The sequence below is a fragment of the Macrosteles quadrilineatus genome, unplaced genomic scaffold, assembly GCF_028750875.1.
Source record: "Macrosteles quadrilineatus isolate MER2022 unplaced genomic scaffold, UCM_ALF_1.0 Scaffold_8__2_contigs__length_117827958, whole genome shotgun sequence".
Classification (NCBI taxonomy): Eukaryota; Metazoa; Arthropoda; class Insecta; order Hemiptera; family Cicadellidae; genus Macrosteles; species Macrosteles quadrilineatus.
The window spans coordinates 60875324-60895733 of record NW_026542601.1 but is presented as its reverse complement, the minus strand read 5'-3'; the positions used below and the strand labels follow the sequence as shown (position 1 = coordinate 60895733).

Sequence of the window (20410 nt, the reverse complement as noted above, 5' to 3'; positions counted from 1 at the left end):
TTGTTTTGTTTATTGTGTATTTGTGAGTGATTCATTCTCAATCTCTCTCATTGAGTTGAGAATATCGATATTCATGATGGAAGGAAAAAACATAGGTGTGCTATTCCCACAAATTCTGACGTCACTCGGATTGCAAACAAAAGATCACCTGATTGTAACTGTGAAATTAGTATGCATTTGTTTTGATTTGATTGTTATTGTTTTTATAATAATAAAAACAATAACAACCAAATCAAAACAAATACATATACTAATTTGACAGTTACAATCAGGTGATCTTTTGTTTGCAATCCGAGTGACGTCAGAATTTGTGGGAATAGCACACCTATGTTTTTTCCTTCCACCATGATCGATATTGTGGTGCTGAGTTGTTCAAGTTATTATATTATATTGTTAAAGCTGATTTTTTTATTAAGTTTCATCTAGGCCTATTTCTTCTTATCCATCAAGGTAAGTTCTTATTAGCACAAACTAAGTAAACTCAAGGATTGTGTCTAACAAAATCAAATCGTCTTAAGTTAATTACAAGAATAGCCTAGGAAGAAATTAAGTAAACTATAAATCAGTGAAAATTTTGAAAGAGCCAAGTAAGTTATTGCCTAAAGCCAGCCACTTTTGAGTTGGTAAGCCTACGTGCAATGAGTAGCCTAGCCTAAAAAATAAATGTTGTCAACTTATCGGCCTTACTTTGAGTTGTTTGTATGCATAAAAACATATTTTTTTACCAGCTTGGATATCAAGTTCTCCATGTAAGATACTTAGGTATTGTGGTACTGGTATGGTCTAACTTAGGCCTAGGCATTGTCTTCACTATTCATAGTATAGACTATGGTAGGTTATAGCCTAGATTAGCCATAATGAGCCTAAGTTACGTTGTAGACTATTCTATAAAGCTGGGTTTTTCTAGGCGGGGAGAGAGTAGCGTGGAGAGTGAACTCCTCTTGTCTTAAATAGTTTAATGTTACCGGTACTGTTTTCCTAGGAAGCAGAGCGGAATGCCATGTTAATCGATTTTCCGCTCTCTGCGCTTCTCTTCCGCGTCTAGTAAAACCCGGCTTTAGACTTAACTTAATGCTTAGTCTAACTCTGCTTCTCTGACTTAATTTAATCAATATTTTGTAAATTCTGTAGAGGAACTCATAGGGGGTTGTAGCACATCCCTAACACCAAGTACTAGTACCGATAATGCAGTGGCGGATCTAGAGCAGTCACAAGGGGGGGGCGAACCAGGGAGTCAGGGGCGGTTCGGGGGTACCCCTCCGAAAAATGTGTGTAAACTAAGTCTCCTAAATCACAGTTTTTTACCATTTCTTTGTCCAAAGTTAGTGTGACAAATTATTTTACGCAATTTGTATGCACTACTGTATTACATGCAGTAAAAAATATATGTATATGTATGCCCGAGGGGGGGGCGGTCGCCCCCCTCGCCCCCCCTCTGGATCCGCCACTGCGATAATGTAGAAAATAGTCTTAAATCAGTCCCAATTGTACCTTTTAACTTTTCTTGGAGGCCTGTGACGCCAACTGCTATCATTAACATTGTGCATAGCTTTAAACTGTCAAAGAGTAAAGATTGTTTTGACATGACGATTGAACTGCTTAAGGGTATAATTAATGTAATTGCTTCTCCCATGGCTACCATCATAAACACCTGTTTGTATGAGGGGGTATTTCCTGACGCCTTGAAAATCTCCAGAGTGGTACCAGTTTTTAAAAAGGGATCTCATGATAACTTGTCTAGTTATAGACCTATAGCTATAATTCCCATTCTGGCAAAGGTGTTTGAGGCTGTTATGCTGGAACAACTGTATGAGTACTTTGAAGTGCATCACCTGCTTGTGCCTGGGCAGTACGGCTTTAGGAAGGGCAGATCCACTGTTTCGGCAGTGGACTCCCTTCTTCAGGTAGTGCTTGATTGCTTTGAAACCAAACAAAACACTTCTGTCTTGCTCTGTGATCTTTCACGAGCTTTTGACTGTGTCTCTCACCAAATTCTTCTTATGAAACTTGAAAGATATGGCCTGCAGAGTGGTGCACTCGACGTACTCAGATCTTACCTTAGCAATAGACAGCAGATAGTATGTTGGAATGGTAGAAATTCCACCCCTTTGGCAGTAAATCATGGTGTCCCTCAGGGCTCCATATTGGGCCCTTTCTTGTTTTTGGTGGCCATTAATGACCTCTACTATGAAGTGTCAGGTAACGTTATTATTTATGCAGATGACACTACCTTGTTTGCCAAAGATCCTGACTTGAAGCTCTCAAAAACCAAAGTTGAGGGTTTTCTTTCTACTGCTACTGCCTGGTTCAATGTTAACAAACTGATCCTCAATGAATCCAAGACTCAGGCAATCACCTTTAGCTTGGGAAAGTCTGCTGAGTGCACTGACCATGTAAAGCTGCTGGGCTTTACTCTGGACCCTCACCTTGACTGGGGAGATCATATTGAGTCGCTGTGCTGTAGGCTTAACAGGGTTATATTTTTATTGAGAAGACTGAGTTTTTACCTGCCAAAAGATTTTATTCGTGTTGCTTACTTTGCTTTTTTTCACTCTATTATTGTCTACGGAACGAGACTCTGGGGTCACTCGCCTAAAGTCAACAAAATTCTGGTTCTGCAAAAGAAAGCGATGAGGGTACTTAGTGGAGCCCAGGATCTCGCGCACTCCAAACCACTGTTTCTCCAAAACAAAGTCATGACTGTATATAATGTATATATTTTTCAATGTCTCCTAGAAATTAAGTCCAATGAAATATACCTACCTAGAAATCAGCATGTACATAGCCATAACACTAGAAATAGGTTTGATATTTTCACTGTAAGGCACAGACTGAGTAAATCAATTAATTGTTTTCCTGTTACAGGTTGCAAGTATTTTAACCATCTGCCTCTTGAAGTGAGGCGTTTGCCTTTACAAAAATTCAAAGCCTTTCTAAATAATTGGCTCCTAGAAACACCTTTATTTGACTCTAGTGAGTTTCTTAAGACAGAGGTCCACCTGTAATTAGGTAATGCATGGTGTGTGCTTTTTTTTTTAACTGCTTTTTGATTTTATTTTCTCCAAATGTGCATGGTTTTAATCTGATTTATTTAACTTTTTATTTTGTATGCTATTTGACTTAAACTAAGCATGGTTTGATTTTATTGTTAACCAATCTCTGATGATGGTTTATTTTTATTTACTGAATTATGTATTGACATAGCCTATTATGTAATGTTTAATGGCCAAATAAACAATTTGAATTTGAATTTGAATTTGAATTTGCCATATTTTATACCATGATATTTTAATGTGTAGTTAACTTATAACTTAGGGCTAGGGACTTAAAGCTAAGTTACTTCAGTAGCCTACTCGATAAAGTTATTTAAGCAGCTACTTTGTTAGTGACACTGTCAGATAAAATGCAGTAACCTACGTTTAATCGCAGTAAGAGTCTGGTCAGCTTTCAACTTCTGATATAAAGTAGGTAGGCTACAAAATTTCTTCTCCATTAAACTAAAATTGGCATTAAGTTAGGTTAACTTACTTTGATTTAGTCCACTTAACTTAAGGCCTATTTTGCTTGGAGCGACTGTAGCGATAGTCGCACAGCGATTATCGCTCAGTTACTATCGCTGTTACGGCGACCGTTTTGCTTAGAGCGATTGATTTACGGTCGTCGTACGATTTTTCATCAGCACTCACAATGGTGAGGTCATGAGTGCGTGTTGTAACTTTTTAAACTATCTCCTCAGGGAGGAGTTAGAAGACGAGGCTCTACTTGACCCTAGGGGAAGTATCAATAGACGATCGATAGAAAATACATAGTGATAGGATAGGAGTGAGTGATAGGGTTTGGAACGGATACATATCACTAGATGTCATTATTTAGGATATAAATAGAAAACTGTAGGCTAGTTTAAGCTACTTATTAAAATCAAAATTAAGAAAAATGCAGAGGAACCTAAACCTAAATAAATAAGTAGGCTAGGTTATTTATTTAGGTTTAAGTTTTTTTGCATATTTCTTAATCTTAATCCTTTAGCCTATAGCAAAATAGGCTAGTATAATATAATCTTACTAATATTATAAATGTGAAAGTTTGTGTGTTTGTTTCTTTGTTTGAAGTTCAATCACGCATTAAGTAACTACTGGTCGGATCGAGCTGAAATTCGGTATGATGATAGCTTTCGTTCCCAATTAACATATAGACATATTCTTGTCTCAAAGATCCATTCAGGCTCCGCCCCAGTGGCTTTGGAGATTTCCATGTTAACCTTATCAGTATTCAAATTTAAAATGAATAAAATAATTTTACCAGCGGTTTCAACTACACGAGTTGGTTCTATGATATTCAATAGCACTAAAAAGTTATAGTGTTTACTAATAGGGTGCAGAACTATAATTTTTTTTCATATATGACAACAGCTTATTTGACCCAAGCAGCAACAAAAAGCTATGATACACAATGGGAACTGACAAAAAATAGGACTGTTTACAGTTATGCTTAAGTTTTTTATTTATAAATAATTTGTGATTGTGCGAATATTTGGTAACTTATTCGTCTCTATTGTTTAGGTGAAGTGGTAGCACATTATTATGGCTATAGTAGATGTGTAAATTACCGTAAGTTAAAAGAACCAAATTTACTCAAACTGTGTCCTCCCCCATTGCAAACACAAAGCACGAGTATAACTGCAATAAGCATTTTATACTTATACGCCAATCCCATACGAAGGACGGGTACTCTACTAGTATGTCAATACATATAAAAATAAATTTGATTAAAATGTTTTTCGTGGACCCCACAAAAAAATGCTTGCGGACCACACCTTGAGAAACTCTGACCTAAGTTAAACTTAATAATTTACATCGAATGAAACATTTTAATCTGAGTCAAACATTTAAAGTTATAACTTTACTTCAGTATTTTATGGGAAAATAACATAATCCTAACTTAACTTAAGTTAATATTTTAAGGTTACCTAAGTTAAATTATCGAATTAAAGTTGCATCTGATGATATAAAATAGGCCTTTTGTAGGTTTATTGCAGAACTGTACCTGGGTGTTTCAACCTAAATAATATAAATATTTTATAACTAAAATAACTTAGGTCTAGGCTTAAGTTTCACAGGTTATGTAATAAAGATCTTCTAAATAAAGTTATACACATCGGCCTACAGCTGGATTATTTTTAACCAGAAGCGGTTAAGATAGGCACTGTAGGGGTGGCACAATTTTTATTTCACCTGTGGAATTTTAATACGGACAAATGAGAGTAAAAAAATAAAAAATGTATAATTTGTGTAATATAAAAATTAAACTGTCATAACCTAACCTTACTAACCAAACTTGCTGATAATCGCTACCGATAATCGCTATTACTAATCGCTACTGAATAATTTACTACCTTTAGTCCATCAGTGACGTTGAATATTAGGATCGGTCTATTTTGATCGCCCTACCGGCGCATGTACCGATCAGTAGCGAACTTGTTAAACAATTGATTTATTAAAATATTAAGGATACCTAATATGAAAGTAAAATCTTGAACTTCAGAAATTAAACTTAACCCCATGTTTGAAATGGGAAGACAAACTTTAGGTCTTAGGGGTTAAATGTAGGCTACTATTCTGTATTAAGTTCATTTTAAGTATTTTTTTTTTAGCTGCTGCACAGAAAATGTTGGGCATAAGTGAAGTCACGGAAGCCAAAGTTACAAGCGTTGTTGCTAAGTGGCTTCAACAAGCCAAAACCAGATGTGAAAGAAGGTAAGGATAAAAAATTGTCACTAACTATTCAACTCATCATTAATAGAATTCCATTGGTAGCCTAATAATACTGTACAGTGGACTCAATTATACAGGGAAGGAGACACTTGAAACTAACGTGCCCTCATACTTGTTACATGATTAAAGTCTAATGCAAAATATATTTAAGCCAATAATGTTAATTCTGTAAAAATAGCCAAACTATAGACACTTTGGGATAATTACTGTAAACAAAACACAAGATGCCAAGACTTTATACCTTTTAAATATTTTAATCTTTAGACATTTGATGAATGGTCTCAAATCTATCCTACAAGACAAGTTGTTTCAGCACCGCTCACTTCCTGCCGATCCAGGGTAGTTAAACCGTACTGATAAAAATTGTCTGGTTTAAGAATTATATCTGCTGAGTGTAGTCTGGTTACTAGGTGTTCGGGTAAAAAGGAGTCTACTGCATAATGGTTTTTCATAAAAATGTTTTTTATTGTTTATCATTATGATTACTCAAGTACTGTATAAGCTAAAAAATACCCCCAACGCAGCAAACCTGCCGACTAAGTGAATTTCCATTTGCCTGAATTGATTTTCAAATAAATGTATTTAATTAACATTAGCTTTAATGAGTACATAGGCTTGCTGCTACAAGGAGGGTAAAAAAGTGTGTTTTTTAGTAAAATATTAATTACTTAGTATCAAATAAATAAATTTACCAAGTTTGGTCAAAAACAAGCAAACTACGACATTTTACGATATTCTCCATAAGAATAACATGGGAATTTTAAAATATATATTTGTTTTTTCTCCGTAACCAATAATTGTACAAAAACACTTTGTTATACTAAATCATTTGTTTTTTTAAGCTCTTTAAAAAGGTTTGGAGAGAAATTGGGAAATTTTGTGATTAAAGGGTCAAAAATTAGAAAAACCCATTTTTACCCCATAAAACCCCGTTCCCATGGTCCGATCATGCTGGTTCGCAAACTTATTCAAGTTTATCCCGCCTTACACATTCAAACCAAATTTCATCAAAATTGGACAAAAATTAACTTAGCCTACACAAGTTATCGTGTTCACGGACATATAATCTATATATACATATATAAAAATTTGAACTAATGGTGTTATTGGGCTCTGGGGACATCAAAATGAAAAAGTTAATCGGTTCCGGGCCTAGGTCTTACCATGCCACATACGGTAATAGATTTTTTCCTATAGGGAAATTCGCCAAAAGAAAAATGCTAGTATTTTTATTCTTGTAGAGGGGTTTTCATGTTTCATAGCAATGCTATGCTTACCTGGATTAATTTATACAGTAAATTAAAGCTTATAATTATTTGTAAAGTATGAGCAAGATTTGTAACAAATATCTTGGCTATATTTAGGATAACCAACCAGAACTATCACTAGGGTGGTCTGCCGTTACACTTTAGACGCATAAATGAGCGAAGCATTATTTGAAGATTAATGGCTAAAGCAGCTAACAACCTACAATATGTTCCCTTTCAACAGATTCACCGTTTATTTGCCCGATATTATTTAGGTTCTAAAGAATGACAAATTTATCTGATAGTTCATTTATTTAGTTAAGAATAAGAATTGATAAAAGCCTGACCATTTGCTTGTACTTTGTAAATGCGCATAGCGGGATGTACTCGTGCAATCAACATTTGTTCTACAATCGTCAGGTCAGTTCATTCGTTCGGGACACATGACACATCCATATTATTTAACGCCGTGAATTTAGTTGCATTTGAACGACAACGCGAACAAATCGGTGATTGGTTTGAACACCAAAAAATTGCTTGAATCTGTTAGTTGTTGGCGATGACAGTTAGTGCAAATGTAAAATTTTAGTGCATCTAATTCATGTTGGAATTGATTAGCTACCTAACTGCCTATCATTATCAGCTTCTTCTGCCACTGCTTCATCTGGTTCTTCTTGTTCACGACGCCACTCTCTTACAATATTTGCGTTATTGGTGCGTCGACCAATATTACGACGTGGCCTTTGAGGCATGCTCAAAACAAATATAGCAAAACTGTTACTTCCATTGATAAACTGTTACATTCCAACTTTAACCTAGGATGAAAGTAAACATTGAAATGTAAACATAACAGCTACAAACAATTAACATATGTTTATCTTGATTAAATGAAACGAGATAAACCCATATGTCATAGACCCAATATAATTTTTCTTTCAACTTATATTAAAATAACAAGCGAAATTGCGTGGCACGTAAAATAAAATCCAGAAGGAAATTTGCAAATATTTTTTACCTAAACATTTTGCTCAGTATTCTTTAGCTGTTGGCCAAATTTCATATCAATTGGTCAAGCCATTAGATTCTGATGCTCTTACAAAGAAGTAACAAAGTGAGGGAAAGTGAGCTTCGCTCAACTAGTTTTATACTTAAACCGTAAAATACAAAATCCCGCAGATTCACCTAATTATTTCATCGAAGTGATAATGCCGCAACGCCTAGGTTTTGCCTGAAGTAATGTGAAAACAATCCTGGGCTTGTGTTTAGCATTTTTTGACAATCAAAATGTAATTGTGTTTTATACATATTAATAATTAATACTAATATTATTGGGAAGATCATATATTGTATTTGTATATCATTGTAGGAATAAATTAATTTTCACTAAACAGGCCTACACTGGTTGTGAGTTAAACTGTGTTAGTTTAAAATGTTGTTTACTTGCCTATTGTTTTATACCAGATACAAAATTAATCATTTTGGTTGATTATCCTTAAATTTAATATTGATTCTATTTGTTTTGACTTTTTTCAGAGGGAAAAAACCTGCCACTGTGGACAGTGGGGAAGAAGTTCCACTCAATGTGGATGAAGATCTTGTTGAATAGATAACTTACTCTGTATTATTTAAGTAATCGTAAAATGAGGAATTTTTGAGGGAACTGTTTGTTGAAAGTTAAAGATACGAGGCATTTTCAAATGTGAATGTGTTATGTAAATCTTCAATATAAATCTATTTAGACAAATTATCTCTTGTGTTTTATTTTTAATTTCAAAGAATTCTGAATTCTACCCTACGTACTGAATAGTAATAATATGTAAAATTCTAGGGTTGAAAACTATAATAACTCATGTTTTCCTGCTCTTTTATAAAAACAAGTTTTTATATGGTATCTCGCTTTTTTATTTAGAGAAGTGTCTTAGCATGTAACAACTAGAGGCATTGAAGTTATTAGATTATGTTGTGATTGTGAAAAATTATCTGAAATATTGGAAGATTATATTGTGCTATGCATCTCAACCTAAAAAATATGAAATTTTTATTACATGTAAGACTGTGTGAATCCTGGTAAAAGCATATGAATTAAATTTTCAGAAATAAAAAAAGAGCTTGTAAGTGGCTAAAAAAGAATTATTTCTTGTATTCTTCAATTAATATTCAAATAAGATGTTTCAATTTTTATTCAAATTAGATATTTCAAGTTTTATTAAAATTGGATGTTTCAAGTTTTATTCAAACTGGAAGAGCGGGAACTTCGACGCATGATTTTAACTTGAATCAAGTTTACAAACCCGATCCTTCAAGTTTGCAGATTTGACAAACCAAACTTATTTCAAGCTTGAATCAAATATTTTTTCAATTTATATTTAGATTAGATAGTTCAAGTGTTATTCAAATTAGATGTTTCAATTTTTATTTAAATTAGAAATTTCAAGTTTTATTCAAATTAGATGTTTCAAGTTTTATTCAAACTGGAAGAGCGGGAACTTCGACGCATGATATTAACTTGAATCAAGTTTACAGACCCATCCGAGCAAACGTGATTCAAGTTTGCAGATTTGACAAATCAAACTTGTTTCAAGCTTTAATCAAGTATTTTTTGCTATCTGGGTCAACTTTCTTTAAACAAAACCATAGTTTTTTTTATCCTTTGATTCCCCAATCCAGATACAACATTAGAAAAAAATCCAAATTGAACATCCCATACCACAAAACCTCCTTTTTCAAAAAACATGCTTTTTATAATGCCATCATGCTATATAACTCACTACCTGGCAATCTTAAGTCAGTTAGTGATATTAGGGAATTCAAACGTAAACTCAAAATATTTCTTTTAGAAAATAGTTTTTACAGCGTAAAAGATTATGTTAACCACAACTCGTCATAAATATGTTGTATTTGTTTTAGGCATGATATGTTTCTGTGAATGTCTAATAGTGTATCTATGTAATTGTTTATTATGTATTTTATTTCAAAATTGTGACGCAAGCCATGCATGTATATATGTTAACTGGCAATAAAGGAATATTTGATTTGATTTTATTTCATTTGAGTCTGGATCCTGGATCGTGAACGTGGTTAACTTTAGTAATCTTTGTCAGATTTTTATTAAATTTGGTCTAAAGGTGTAAGGCGAGATGAACTTGAATGAGTTTGCGAACCAGCATGATCGGACCATGGGAACGGGGTTTTACAGGGAGTTTTATGGGGTAAAAAAAAATAGTTTTTCTCATTTTTGACCCTCAAAACACAACATTTCCCAATTTCTCTCTAGAACTTCTTAAAGAGCTTAAAAATACAAATAATTTAGTGCATCAAAGTGTATATTGGTAACGGAGAAAGTTCAAAAATTGTAAATTTAAAATTCCCACGTACCGGTACTTACTTTCCGTGTCCGGAAAACAGACTTCGCTTTTCCAAAAATTAGCTACCGATATGGCTTTGTCATTCGCTTGTAAAAGATCATCTAATGTGCAAGACTGGTCTAGGCGTGGACAGATCAGCAGATGGCCAGGATCCTAAACAGCACTACACACACACACAAGATGTTTTCTTCGTCTGATAAGAGACGATTCCCACGTTATTCTTGTAGTTTGCTTGTTTGTGGATTTTTATTTATTTTTTACTAATCTATTCATATTTTACTAAAAAAACACACTTTATTGCCCTCCCAGAACCAGCAAACCTAGGTACTTGTTCAACTTAATATTATTTAAATTGATTAATTTGAAAATCAAATCAGGTAAATGGAAATTCGCTTGGTTCGCAGTTTTCTGGTTTGCTGCGGCGGGGGTATTTTTTTTTACTTAAAATCCAATTTCCTGAACTATATATGAGAATGGCTTGACGATTGTCTTATATGTTCTGAGTTTGGTGACGTGGGAAATTATTTTTGATCTCTATGTGTCAAGCTGAACATTTTTTGTGCTAAGTTTAATATATTTTGACTATAAATTCACTGGTGAGAATGACTCCCAAATATTTGGAAATTAGTGACTTTTTGAAATTTAAATTCTTCAATCTCAATATGGTTTCGGATTTGGTCCCTTAGTAGATCATAATTTTGCTCTCTTCCGCATGTTACAAACTTGGTTTTATTATCATTTGTGTGCAAAATCCCATTTTTCCTGTATGGTTATACGAATTTTTGTCACATTTGTAGGTTCTTCAATACTATGTGTATAATTAACTAATACTATGTCATCTGCAAATGCTAGAATGTTTATGTTTGTTCCTATCCTATTCCCTACCTCTGTCTTTCTGACTTCTTGTAGAGCTATTTCTACAGCTAAATTGGACAGTAATGGAGTGGAGATATTCCGTCCCCTGCCTCACCCCCTTTTTGACCTTAAGAGGGCGTTGGAGTGCGGCCATGTTGGATTTTTACCTCCATAAGAACAATGTTACACTTAAACCCAGATATCTCACTTATTTGCCAATATAATATTATGAACTATGTTTCAAATTAAAGGCATATTTGATACACGTCATTATTGTGGGAGACTTTTTAACAAAAGTAAAGGGATTTCTAGGAATATAGAATGTAAAACCCATATATTCATCAATTTATTTTAGCTTTGCTAGGACGTCATAGAAGAACCTATTCCGCAAACATGATCCGAGATGTTATTAAGATTAAAATAAAATATATTTCAAATCATTAAGTCAAACAGTAACAAAAAAATATGCTTTCAAGTGAAGGCATGTTCCGCACGTTTCAATGGGAAATTTCCACTGGTTTGCCTGCGCTCTCCTGGCATCGTTAGTGTCAGCGAAGATTTTTAATCTGACTCCAACGCCCTCTTAAACTCTCTCCATTTACTTCAACTTAGTATTTCGAGCCTTAAACACTCAATTTGGCAAAATTGATCAGGGTTTCGGTATCCCCATAACTGCTCCATGTTTATGGAGTTAAACGCCCTCGCTCAGCGGGACTCAGTCTTTCGCAGAGCCAGGAGAACTAGAGACGTGGGGCTAAGCACCCAATACGTCATCAGCTCAGAAACCAAGTTAAGCAACAATCGCAACTCTCGCCTTCTTCATTACTTCCATAGGCTGTTTTCATATAGAAATCAGGCTTCTTCTGTGCTATGGCGTACCAAATTTAAAGAAGTTTGGTCTTGGAAGAGAAGTCTAACATTGTATCTGTCCCGTTATATGCTATGAATGATTATTTTTTATCAGCATCTACCAATTCAAATTGTACAACTATCCAGAACCATTTATATGAATGAAATCTACAATGCAGTTCAATCAATGTCCTCACCAAATTTTATTTTCAACCCATTTTGCAATCTGATGTTTTGAAAGCTATTAGGCGAATTACGTCTGATGTCACTAGTTCTGCCAATACTACAATTTCTCTAATTAAACGGGTTTTGTTTGCTCTCCTCCCTAGAGTAACTTTCATTTTAAATTCTTCTCTAAGAACAAGGTATTCTCTCAGAAAATTGGTCTGCTTTAGTCCGTCCTTTGAATAAGATCTCATCCCTTAAAATTCCTCAAGATTATAGGCCAATTAGTATTGTATTCTTCCAGCTTTCTCTAAGGCACTCGAAAGAGTAGTCCATTCTCAAATATCTTATTTCCTCTCTGAAAACAGTATTTTAAACAAATTTCAATCAGGTTTCTGCCAATCTTCTAGCACTGAAAGTCAATGTACAATACTAACATCATTTGATTTTAGAAAGGCTTTCGATACAGTGAATCATGAAATTCTTCTAACAAAAATCAAAATAATAGGATTTTCTAATAGTTTATCCTCCTGGATGATATCATATCTTCATGGCCGAAAGCAGTCTGTGTGTCATGACAAAACTATGTCTGACTGGAGGCAGGTACCTTGTGGTGTTCCCTAGGGATCAATACTTGGCCCTTTACTTTTTAACTATCTACATAAACGACATCAGTTCAGTCTTTCAACACGCCAAGTTTCATTCTTACGCTGATGACTTAAAAATCTACGCTAATTTTAAAGTCAGTGTGGCGAATGAAACAGTTACATAGATGAATGACGACATCAGCAGAACTGTGGAGTAGGCAGCAAAGAATGAACTTCAACTAAACTCTGACAAAACAAAACCAATCATCATTGGCCACGCGCGACAACTCAACAGACTACAAAAACATTTTACACAACATTAAACATTACTGTGAACGGTAATGCAGGGCCGATTTACCGAATAGGCACGGTAGGCACGTGCCTAGGGCGCGAGGCAATTGGCTATTTTGGGGGGCGCCAAAAAATTGGAAAATAAAAAAATGGTGGCTGTATTTGCATGCGATTACGGTAAACTGGTAATCATCTCTCGCGGTCGTTTGGAGATCATCATTGTCTTTTGCAAATGAGGCAAAATTCTTATCTTTACCGTGGTTGAGTAGACATTATCATCGTCTTACGTGATTGCGGTAAAATTCTGATCATCCCTCGCAACTGTGTAGAGTAGACATCATTATTGTAACTCCCGCGATCCTGTAGACATCGTAGTAGTGTAGACATTGTAGTAGTCCCTCAGTCGTGTAGACATCGTAATCGTCTCCCGCTGTCGTGAAGACATCGTAATCGTCTCCAGCGGTCGTGAAGACATCGTAATCGTCTCCCGCGGTCGTGAAGACATCGTAATCGTCTCCCGCGGATGTAAAGACATCGTAATCGTCTCCCGCGGTCGAGAAGACATCAAAATCGTAGGGCGCTGACAAAGTCAAAAACGGGCCTGCGGTAATGTACTGTCGTACCGAGACAAAGTTGAAAATTGAATTTTAATTTTATTGTTGTTTTGAATTTTAAAATTCCAAATTGTCTTGCGAACAATTTTATATTTTTGAACGATAGAAGTGCAAGAAATACTCGCTTTGGCTCATCAACTCTCCAAATTCCTCACCACAAAACAACTGCTTTTAATAAATCTTTTACAGTAACAGCATGCCACCTTGGGAATTACCTACCCAACTCCATCAGATGCTTAAAATCCCATTCCAGACTGATAGCGGCCCTGAAAGCATACTTTCTTGATCGGATGACCGTGGCTTGGTGGGATGGCGTGCGTTAGGCCTACGTGTGGCAGAGAATGACTGCGTATGTTTAGGGATTACGATTCTATTACTTTAGCTTATAGTTATATTTGGTTTTGAATTTAAAAACATGTTTGTTCAGAAAATCATTGTTTAGTTTATTTAGATTTACGAGGTTAACTGTAACAAAGGACCATGTGGTCCTATAACTAATTGTTCGCCTCAATAAATAATTATTTTCATTCATTCATACTAGTGAAAGACTTCTCTAAACTGTACATTAAAAGAACAGATTTTTACATGAGGACTTAATATCAATGTTGTAATAGTCTTGTATTTCTAAGACCATGGTGTATAATAAACTTAGGCAAATTAACTTAATTCAATCTCTTATAGAATAAATTTATTTTATAAATTAGGAATATTTAAGTAGGTAGTAGTGAGTCAATCATTATTAAATTTCATACAGAGATGTGTTCACGCTACAGTATCAGCAGATAATCACCATTTGAAATAAAGCATGGAGTTTCGGTATCAAGAAGCCCAACAGTTTCATAAATTATTCATTAAATATTTTTCCTTATTTTAAACATTCTGAAAAAAAAACCGGTAAAATATCATTATATTTCCCCCCTTAGAACTTTGTATAACCTTAATGTGAAAAGTAACTTTAAACTAGAGGGAGATAGTATGAGGACATTACAGTGCTCACATAAGGTAACAAATTCGATCTTAAACACGATCTAACAAGCTTGAATTAAATTGTTATTATTCTTTTAAGTTAAAAACAACAAAAATGAATGTGTCAAAAATACACTTAGCTATGAGTTTAAATAACAATACACAAGTAATATAAACACATACTACCATTGCCAGGTTAAAAATAATTTAACATAATAAAAAGATGACGGTGGTAGGATTTACTTCATACAAATCACATCCTGGACAATAAAATTCTAAAAACGATCAAATCTCATATATTTGCTTACAGCTACTCGTCATCAATGAAACTTAAATTAAATAAAAACTATATTAAATTTATCGGTGGATGCAGTGATTTACAATCAAACTTCACTTATGCTAGATATAACTGTGAACCTTAACCGTTGTTATACATATAAAAAACATAAATTGCAACTAGGCGAAGACTACTTTATATACATTTTTTGTACACTTCTTTTACTTGTCCATTTGACCAATCAGCTAAGAAGAGCTGTGAGCGCATCAAAGAATTTCGCCCGATCTTCAACTTTCATTCTCATCACTGTAACAAAATATCATAAACATTTTTTTGTATACCAATACAAGTGAAAAAAAAACAACGAAGAGTGTTAATTTAAAACATATTAATATCAACGAGTTTTCTCCATAAAGTAAAGTCTCCCATGAGCTTCCCTCGCAGTCAAGCGAGCGAGTTGAAATCCTAACTATAGGTCGGCCGCTTAGAAAGCGTCCTCCTCGTAGCATTGGTGCGAGAGAGAGATACCGAGCTGTGTGAGTGAGACAGACTATGGCTCTTCCCCCACTCCAAAACAATTCAAGTGAATTATACTTTTTCTACGACTAATTCATACTATGTTTTACACTTAGTCTATCGTAACATATGCAACATTTTCAGGGATTTCAATTTTTTTGATTGTGACTTATTCAAGGTATTTAAATTCCACGTCAATGATTTCCCATTCAGTTTAAATATCGACGAGGCCGATTCTATTATCACGGCGGACTACCGGCACACTTCATCTGACCTTTGCACTGACTGACCTTGGCACTTTGTTTGGACTGTCCGCAGTCGAATTTACCAATCTCCACTCCACTCTTTACCCTTCAATCCACTCATCACTCTCAACTCTCTTCACTATCCAAATTACACACGAAACTTGCACACACACACTCTCTTTTTCTCTCTCTCTCTCCTGGCCACCACGAAAATCTATAAAGCGCTATCTTAACCAGCACTGTGTTCATGGAAATACATTTACTTATTTACTAATAATAACGACCTATTGTCTTTTTTAATTGCCATTCAAAAATTCAATAATTTTTCTTTCTTTCTATTTGACAGCAACTTAGCAGACACAAAGGTAGCACTGCCTATGTCTGCTAGGTCCTTTGTTTTATTGTTATATATTTTGGCTTTATTAAAACTTGTATGTATTCCTAGTGACAAAAGTCTCTGTCTAATATACAGCAATGCTTATCTCTGTGGTCTACTCATCTCTACTAATTTTGCTTATTTTCTATATTCAATGACAAAATCATAGACTAAATAAAATAACCTCATAGTTCTATAGAATATTTTTATATCCACAATAAATTGCCATAAGAGATCAGAAACCTCAAAATCCAACAACAATTTAAATCAAATCTGTCAAGCTGGTTTATAGGCTAAGTAAAGCTTTTTATTCTCTTGATGATTTTTTTACATATACATTTTTTATTTAATCTGTTATGAGCTTTGATTCAGTGATGCTTTGGTGAGTAGTTGTAGTTGATTTATTGTTAATTTTCAAAGTTTATATTCATTTGTTGCTGAATGTTATTTCTTTGTTATGTTTTATTCTGTTATATCTGTTAGTCTGACAAGTGCATTGTACTATTTTTTTTTTATATTGCATATTACTGTATTTCTTATGTTCTTTGACATTGTCTATAGCAATTTAATGTTGACAAATGACAATAAATGGATTCTGATTCTGATCCATCGTTATTTCAAACAAATTATATTGCACTAAAACAAACTGAACAACATTTTAAAGACTGCTCTAAAAAATAAAACAGAACATCTAGTATTTTACCATGTACATTAAAATAATCTGTCATCCTCTTGCAGAATAAATTATCGTATCAATGATTATATCATTACACATATAATAAATAAGTCAACCCTACGTATAACATTTCATTTTTATCCAAATGCAGAATATGTGTCACAAACCCTAAATGTTTACAGCTGTTACGTTAAGCAAATGTAATTATACCAAAAGCTAGTACCAAAAAAATGATGGCTGCTAGACTTAAAAAAAAATTAAAACTTAATTTCTAAAGAACTGAAACCCTAAATTAAAATTATGGATCCGACATTTCCTAGTTCTCAAAATGTTATTTCTTTCAACACTAAAATTATGAAAATCCATCAAGTGGTTGATTCAGAATCGTGAAATAAAAAAACCTTGTCACGTTTTAATATATAAAACCGTGCCGTTATTTATAAAACGACCTATGTATAAAACATATATAAAACAGCCTGTCACTAAATAGGCCAGATAAATCAAGTGATAATTACGAAATAAAGTGTTAGTACAAAATCCAATATGGCGGACTCAGTGAACTTGCACTAAACTCAAAAGTAGTATTGTAAGTATAGTCGGATTATTCAAATAGACCTTCATCTAACAATTTGTTCTGCAAAGTACAGTCGGAAACCCTCCAATAGACCTACTAAGTACCGTCTGTACCCTCCAATAGACCTTCTTAGTACAGTCTGTATCCTCTGACAGACCTTCTAAGTACAGTCTGTGTTCTAGTAATAGACATCAAGCCTATAATGGACGAGAACACCATGTTGCTTCGGAGCGGCAAGACCATAAAGGTTATAAAGGACTTTAATCCTGAAGAACTGGGGGATGTACCTGAAAATATTCTGGATGTAACAGAATGTGACGCACAGCGAAACGCTATTTTTTATAGTGTGTGCATTTCGCGAAGCCGGGCTGCATGACCAACTCGTAACCTGCAGAGATTGCATCAATGTCTCCCCCCACCTTCCCACCTATGTCGACCCCTCTCCTCCCTGGTTCTCTTGCTGAACGAACCTTCACACTGAAAAGACCCCGAAAAACTCCTGGCCTACTCTTTGATGTTATGGATAAGTGACTTTAGTTTAATATGTAAGAATTAAGTAGAATTAATGTTGGGCTAAGTCAGGAAACAAGCGGGGAGCCCTTCTGGCTCACCCGACCATTGAAATGTAGGAAATTACAACTTCTAAAACCTGAAAACTCAATCACATGTTCCCAGAATGTAACTTAATATTTATCTATCAAATTCATACCTATTTCACATTCAGTATTCAATTACATATTATTCCATTCACTCAGCAATACTAGTAAAAAATTATCCATGTTCAGTTCATAGTTGGAAGGATAGGTCTACAGTTAAATAGTTAGTTAAATTAGTGTAAATCAAAGCTGGCTAGGCAAGTGTTCTGATCTGGGTAAAAGGTCTCCGTCCCTTTGGTCCCCAGCAATCTTCCTAATTCAATTGGTAGCAGATTCAGTATGCTTATACTAAGTTTGGCCCAGACACAGGTATTCTTACCCTATTAGCATTACCCTGTTTATTCCCTCCTGATTCCCCGAATTCCCACCGATATCCTACACCGTATCATACCACTAACCTGACCCCCCCCCCCCCCCCGTTACACTTCATCATTAAACCCTATAATCCATCATCACCCAATCCCCACCAGCTACAAGAAGAATATAGCCAATTAAAGTTTTAAAATAGTAAATTGAAAAACAACATTTCTATGATGGAAAGTGAGATAGATGAATCACTAAATGAACTAAAACGTAGAGTTTTAAGCCTAGAGGCTGAAAACGAAAACCGAACCACTCAGCTTGGTCCCTACTCTGTTTTCTACATGTTCAAACTGAAATATATGTGACCATTTTGGACATGTAGAAAACTCTCTCTTCCTTGGTTGAAAACAGCATAATGTTTTGTGTATAGCGACTCTTTTCCATTAAGGTAAGCCTGCTATCCTAAAAAAAATCCTATAAACCCAGGCCCTCGTGCTATATGTTACTCCCTTTATTAGAGTATACTTCACCACAAAAAATCATAGAATAGCACTAATAACAATTAATTATGGTATTTGAATGTTATCTATTTTCCAACCTTTTTCTAGGATAATCTATCAGTCTTCTTATATTAGACCTACTTTATTAGAATTAGAATATGCATTAGAAAATGTTTGATCAAATATAATTTATTTTACTTCTTTAATAATTAATTTAAAATTGTGCTTAAAACTAAATAACAATAATAAGTTTGTACCGATTCGTCGTATAATACAACGAATTAATGTAGCAGACGCAAAAAATAGTCAGCTGATCAGCAAATAGAAAGACCATAGGCCATACCTCGGCGTTTTGACTTACCAGATCATCACCAGCAACACTATGAACGGATTAAACTGAATAATTATATCAAGGAATTAGCCGCACGTATGCATAATATACATATTATTGATATGGAAGGTTTCAGGAGAACTCATTTCACCCGGAAAGGTATTCATCTTAACTACGGGGGAAAAACTAAACTCTCACACATGATCCTGAATTTACTGAATTTACTTAACTGTTTACCCTCATCAAGATTCACTGGTGTTGCACCTCTTTCCTCAGATAAAACATTCTCCAGATCAAGTGCTAAGGACACAAGTAAGCAAATTATAGTCACCCCCGAAATACAGATAATTGAAGATGACATGCAAATGTTAATAAACAATTACAAGTCGGATGCTAGTGTCGGATTTGCACACTGTATTTCTGCCGACTTTGGCTGCGAGAAGCAGATGAGTCAGGGTGTGGCTGTACGTTTCAAAGAACAATTTGGGAAGCCAACATCTTTGGATCGCTGTAGTCGGTATCTTTCATATCAACATGCCGGTAACGGAGCATCTATATATAGCCTCATTACAAAGTCCCACTATTATGGGAAACCTGAAACTGTAATTTACGATGAGGCTTTTCTACACCTAACCAACCATTTCAAGAGTAAAAATTTGCGGACACTGATCTGTTCTCCACTTGGTTGTATACGTGACCGGATTTCGCCAGCCCATTTTGCAGCAAAAGTTGTAAAATTTCAACGGGATACTGGAGCCTTGGTCAAGATTGTTACTAAGGATGAAGATATATTGAAGGAGCTGAGGAATGGACTATCTCATATAACGTTCATTAGATTGCTATCACAGCTGATAAATTTAGAAGCTTATAAGCCTCCCTCTGGGCAATGTGACAAAGCGGTAGATGACACCTTGGGATCCTCCGTCCGTATACTAGAATCAGTCGCCAGTAGCAGATGTTCCAGCCTCACACTGGAAGAGAAGTCATCTGCGTGTTCCGCCTCATCTTCATCTGCAGATTCATCATTAGTGAAGTGTAGTGAGGGGGGTAATAAGAGCTCTGGGGTCGGTGGTGAAGTGGAAAGTGATGCCAGCACTCAAGATGAAACCGTCATGTGTAGTAATAATTCTAGCCAAAATAGTTTTTTAATGGAAAGTCACTCCAAACCAAATCAAACATAATCTCTTGTAACTTGGAAATTGATACTGCCAATGGTTCACATATTTTTAATGATTTAACTTGTAAA

The 20410-nt window shown here is 34.8% G+C and overlaps 1 protein-coding gene across 2 annotated transcripts in view; it reads right to left on the bottom strand.

Annotated features, from left to right (window-relative positions):
- Nucleotides 1–14990: 14990 nt before the first annotated feature.
- The window catches only part of LOC129000769 (cell division control protein 45 homolog), a 48405-nt gene continuing 42985 nt past the window's right edge, over nt 14991–20410 (bottom strand). For both annotated transcript variants that reach the window (XM_054427762.1, XM_054427763.1), the window contains exon 15: nt 14991–15293. In XM_054427762.1, the coding sequence (XP_054283737.1) occupies nt 15229–15293 (65 nt within the window). In that variant the 3' untranslated portion in view covers nt 14991–15228. The remainder of the gene's footprint in view (nt 15294–20410) is intronic.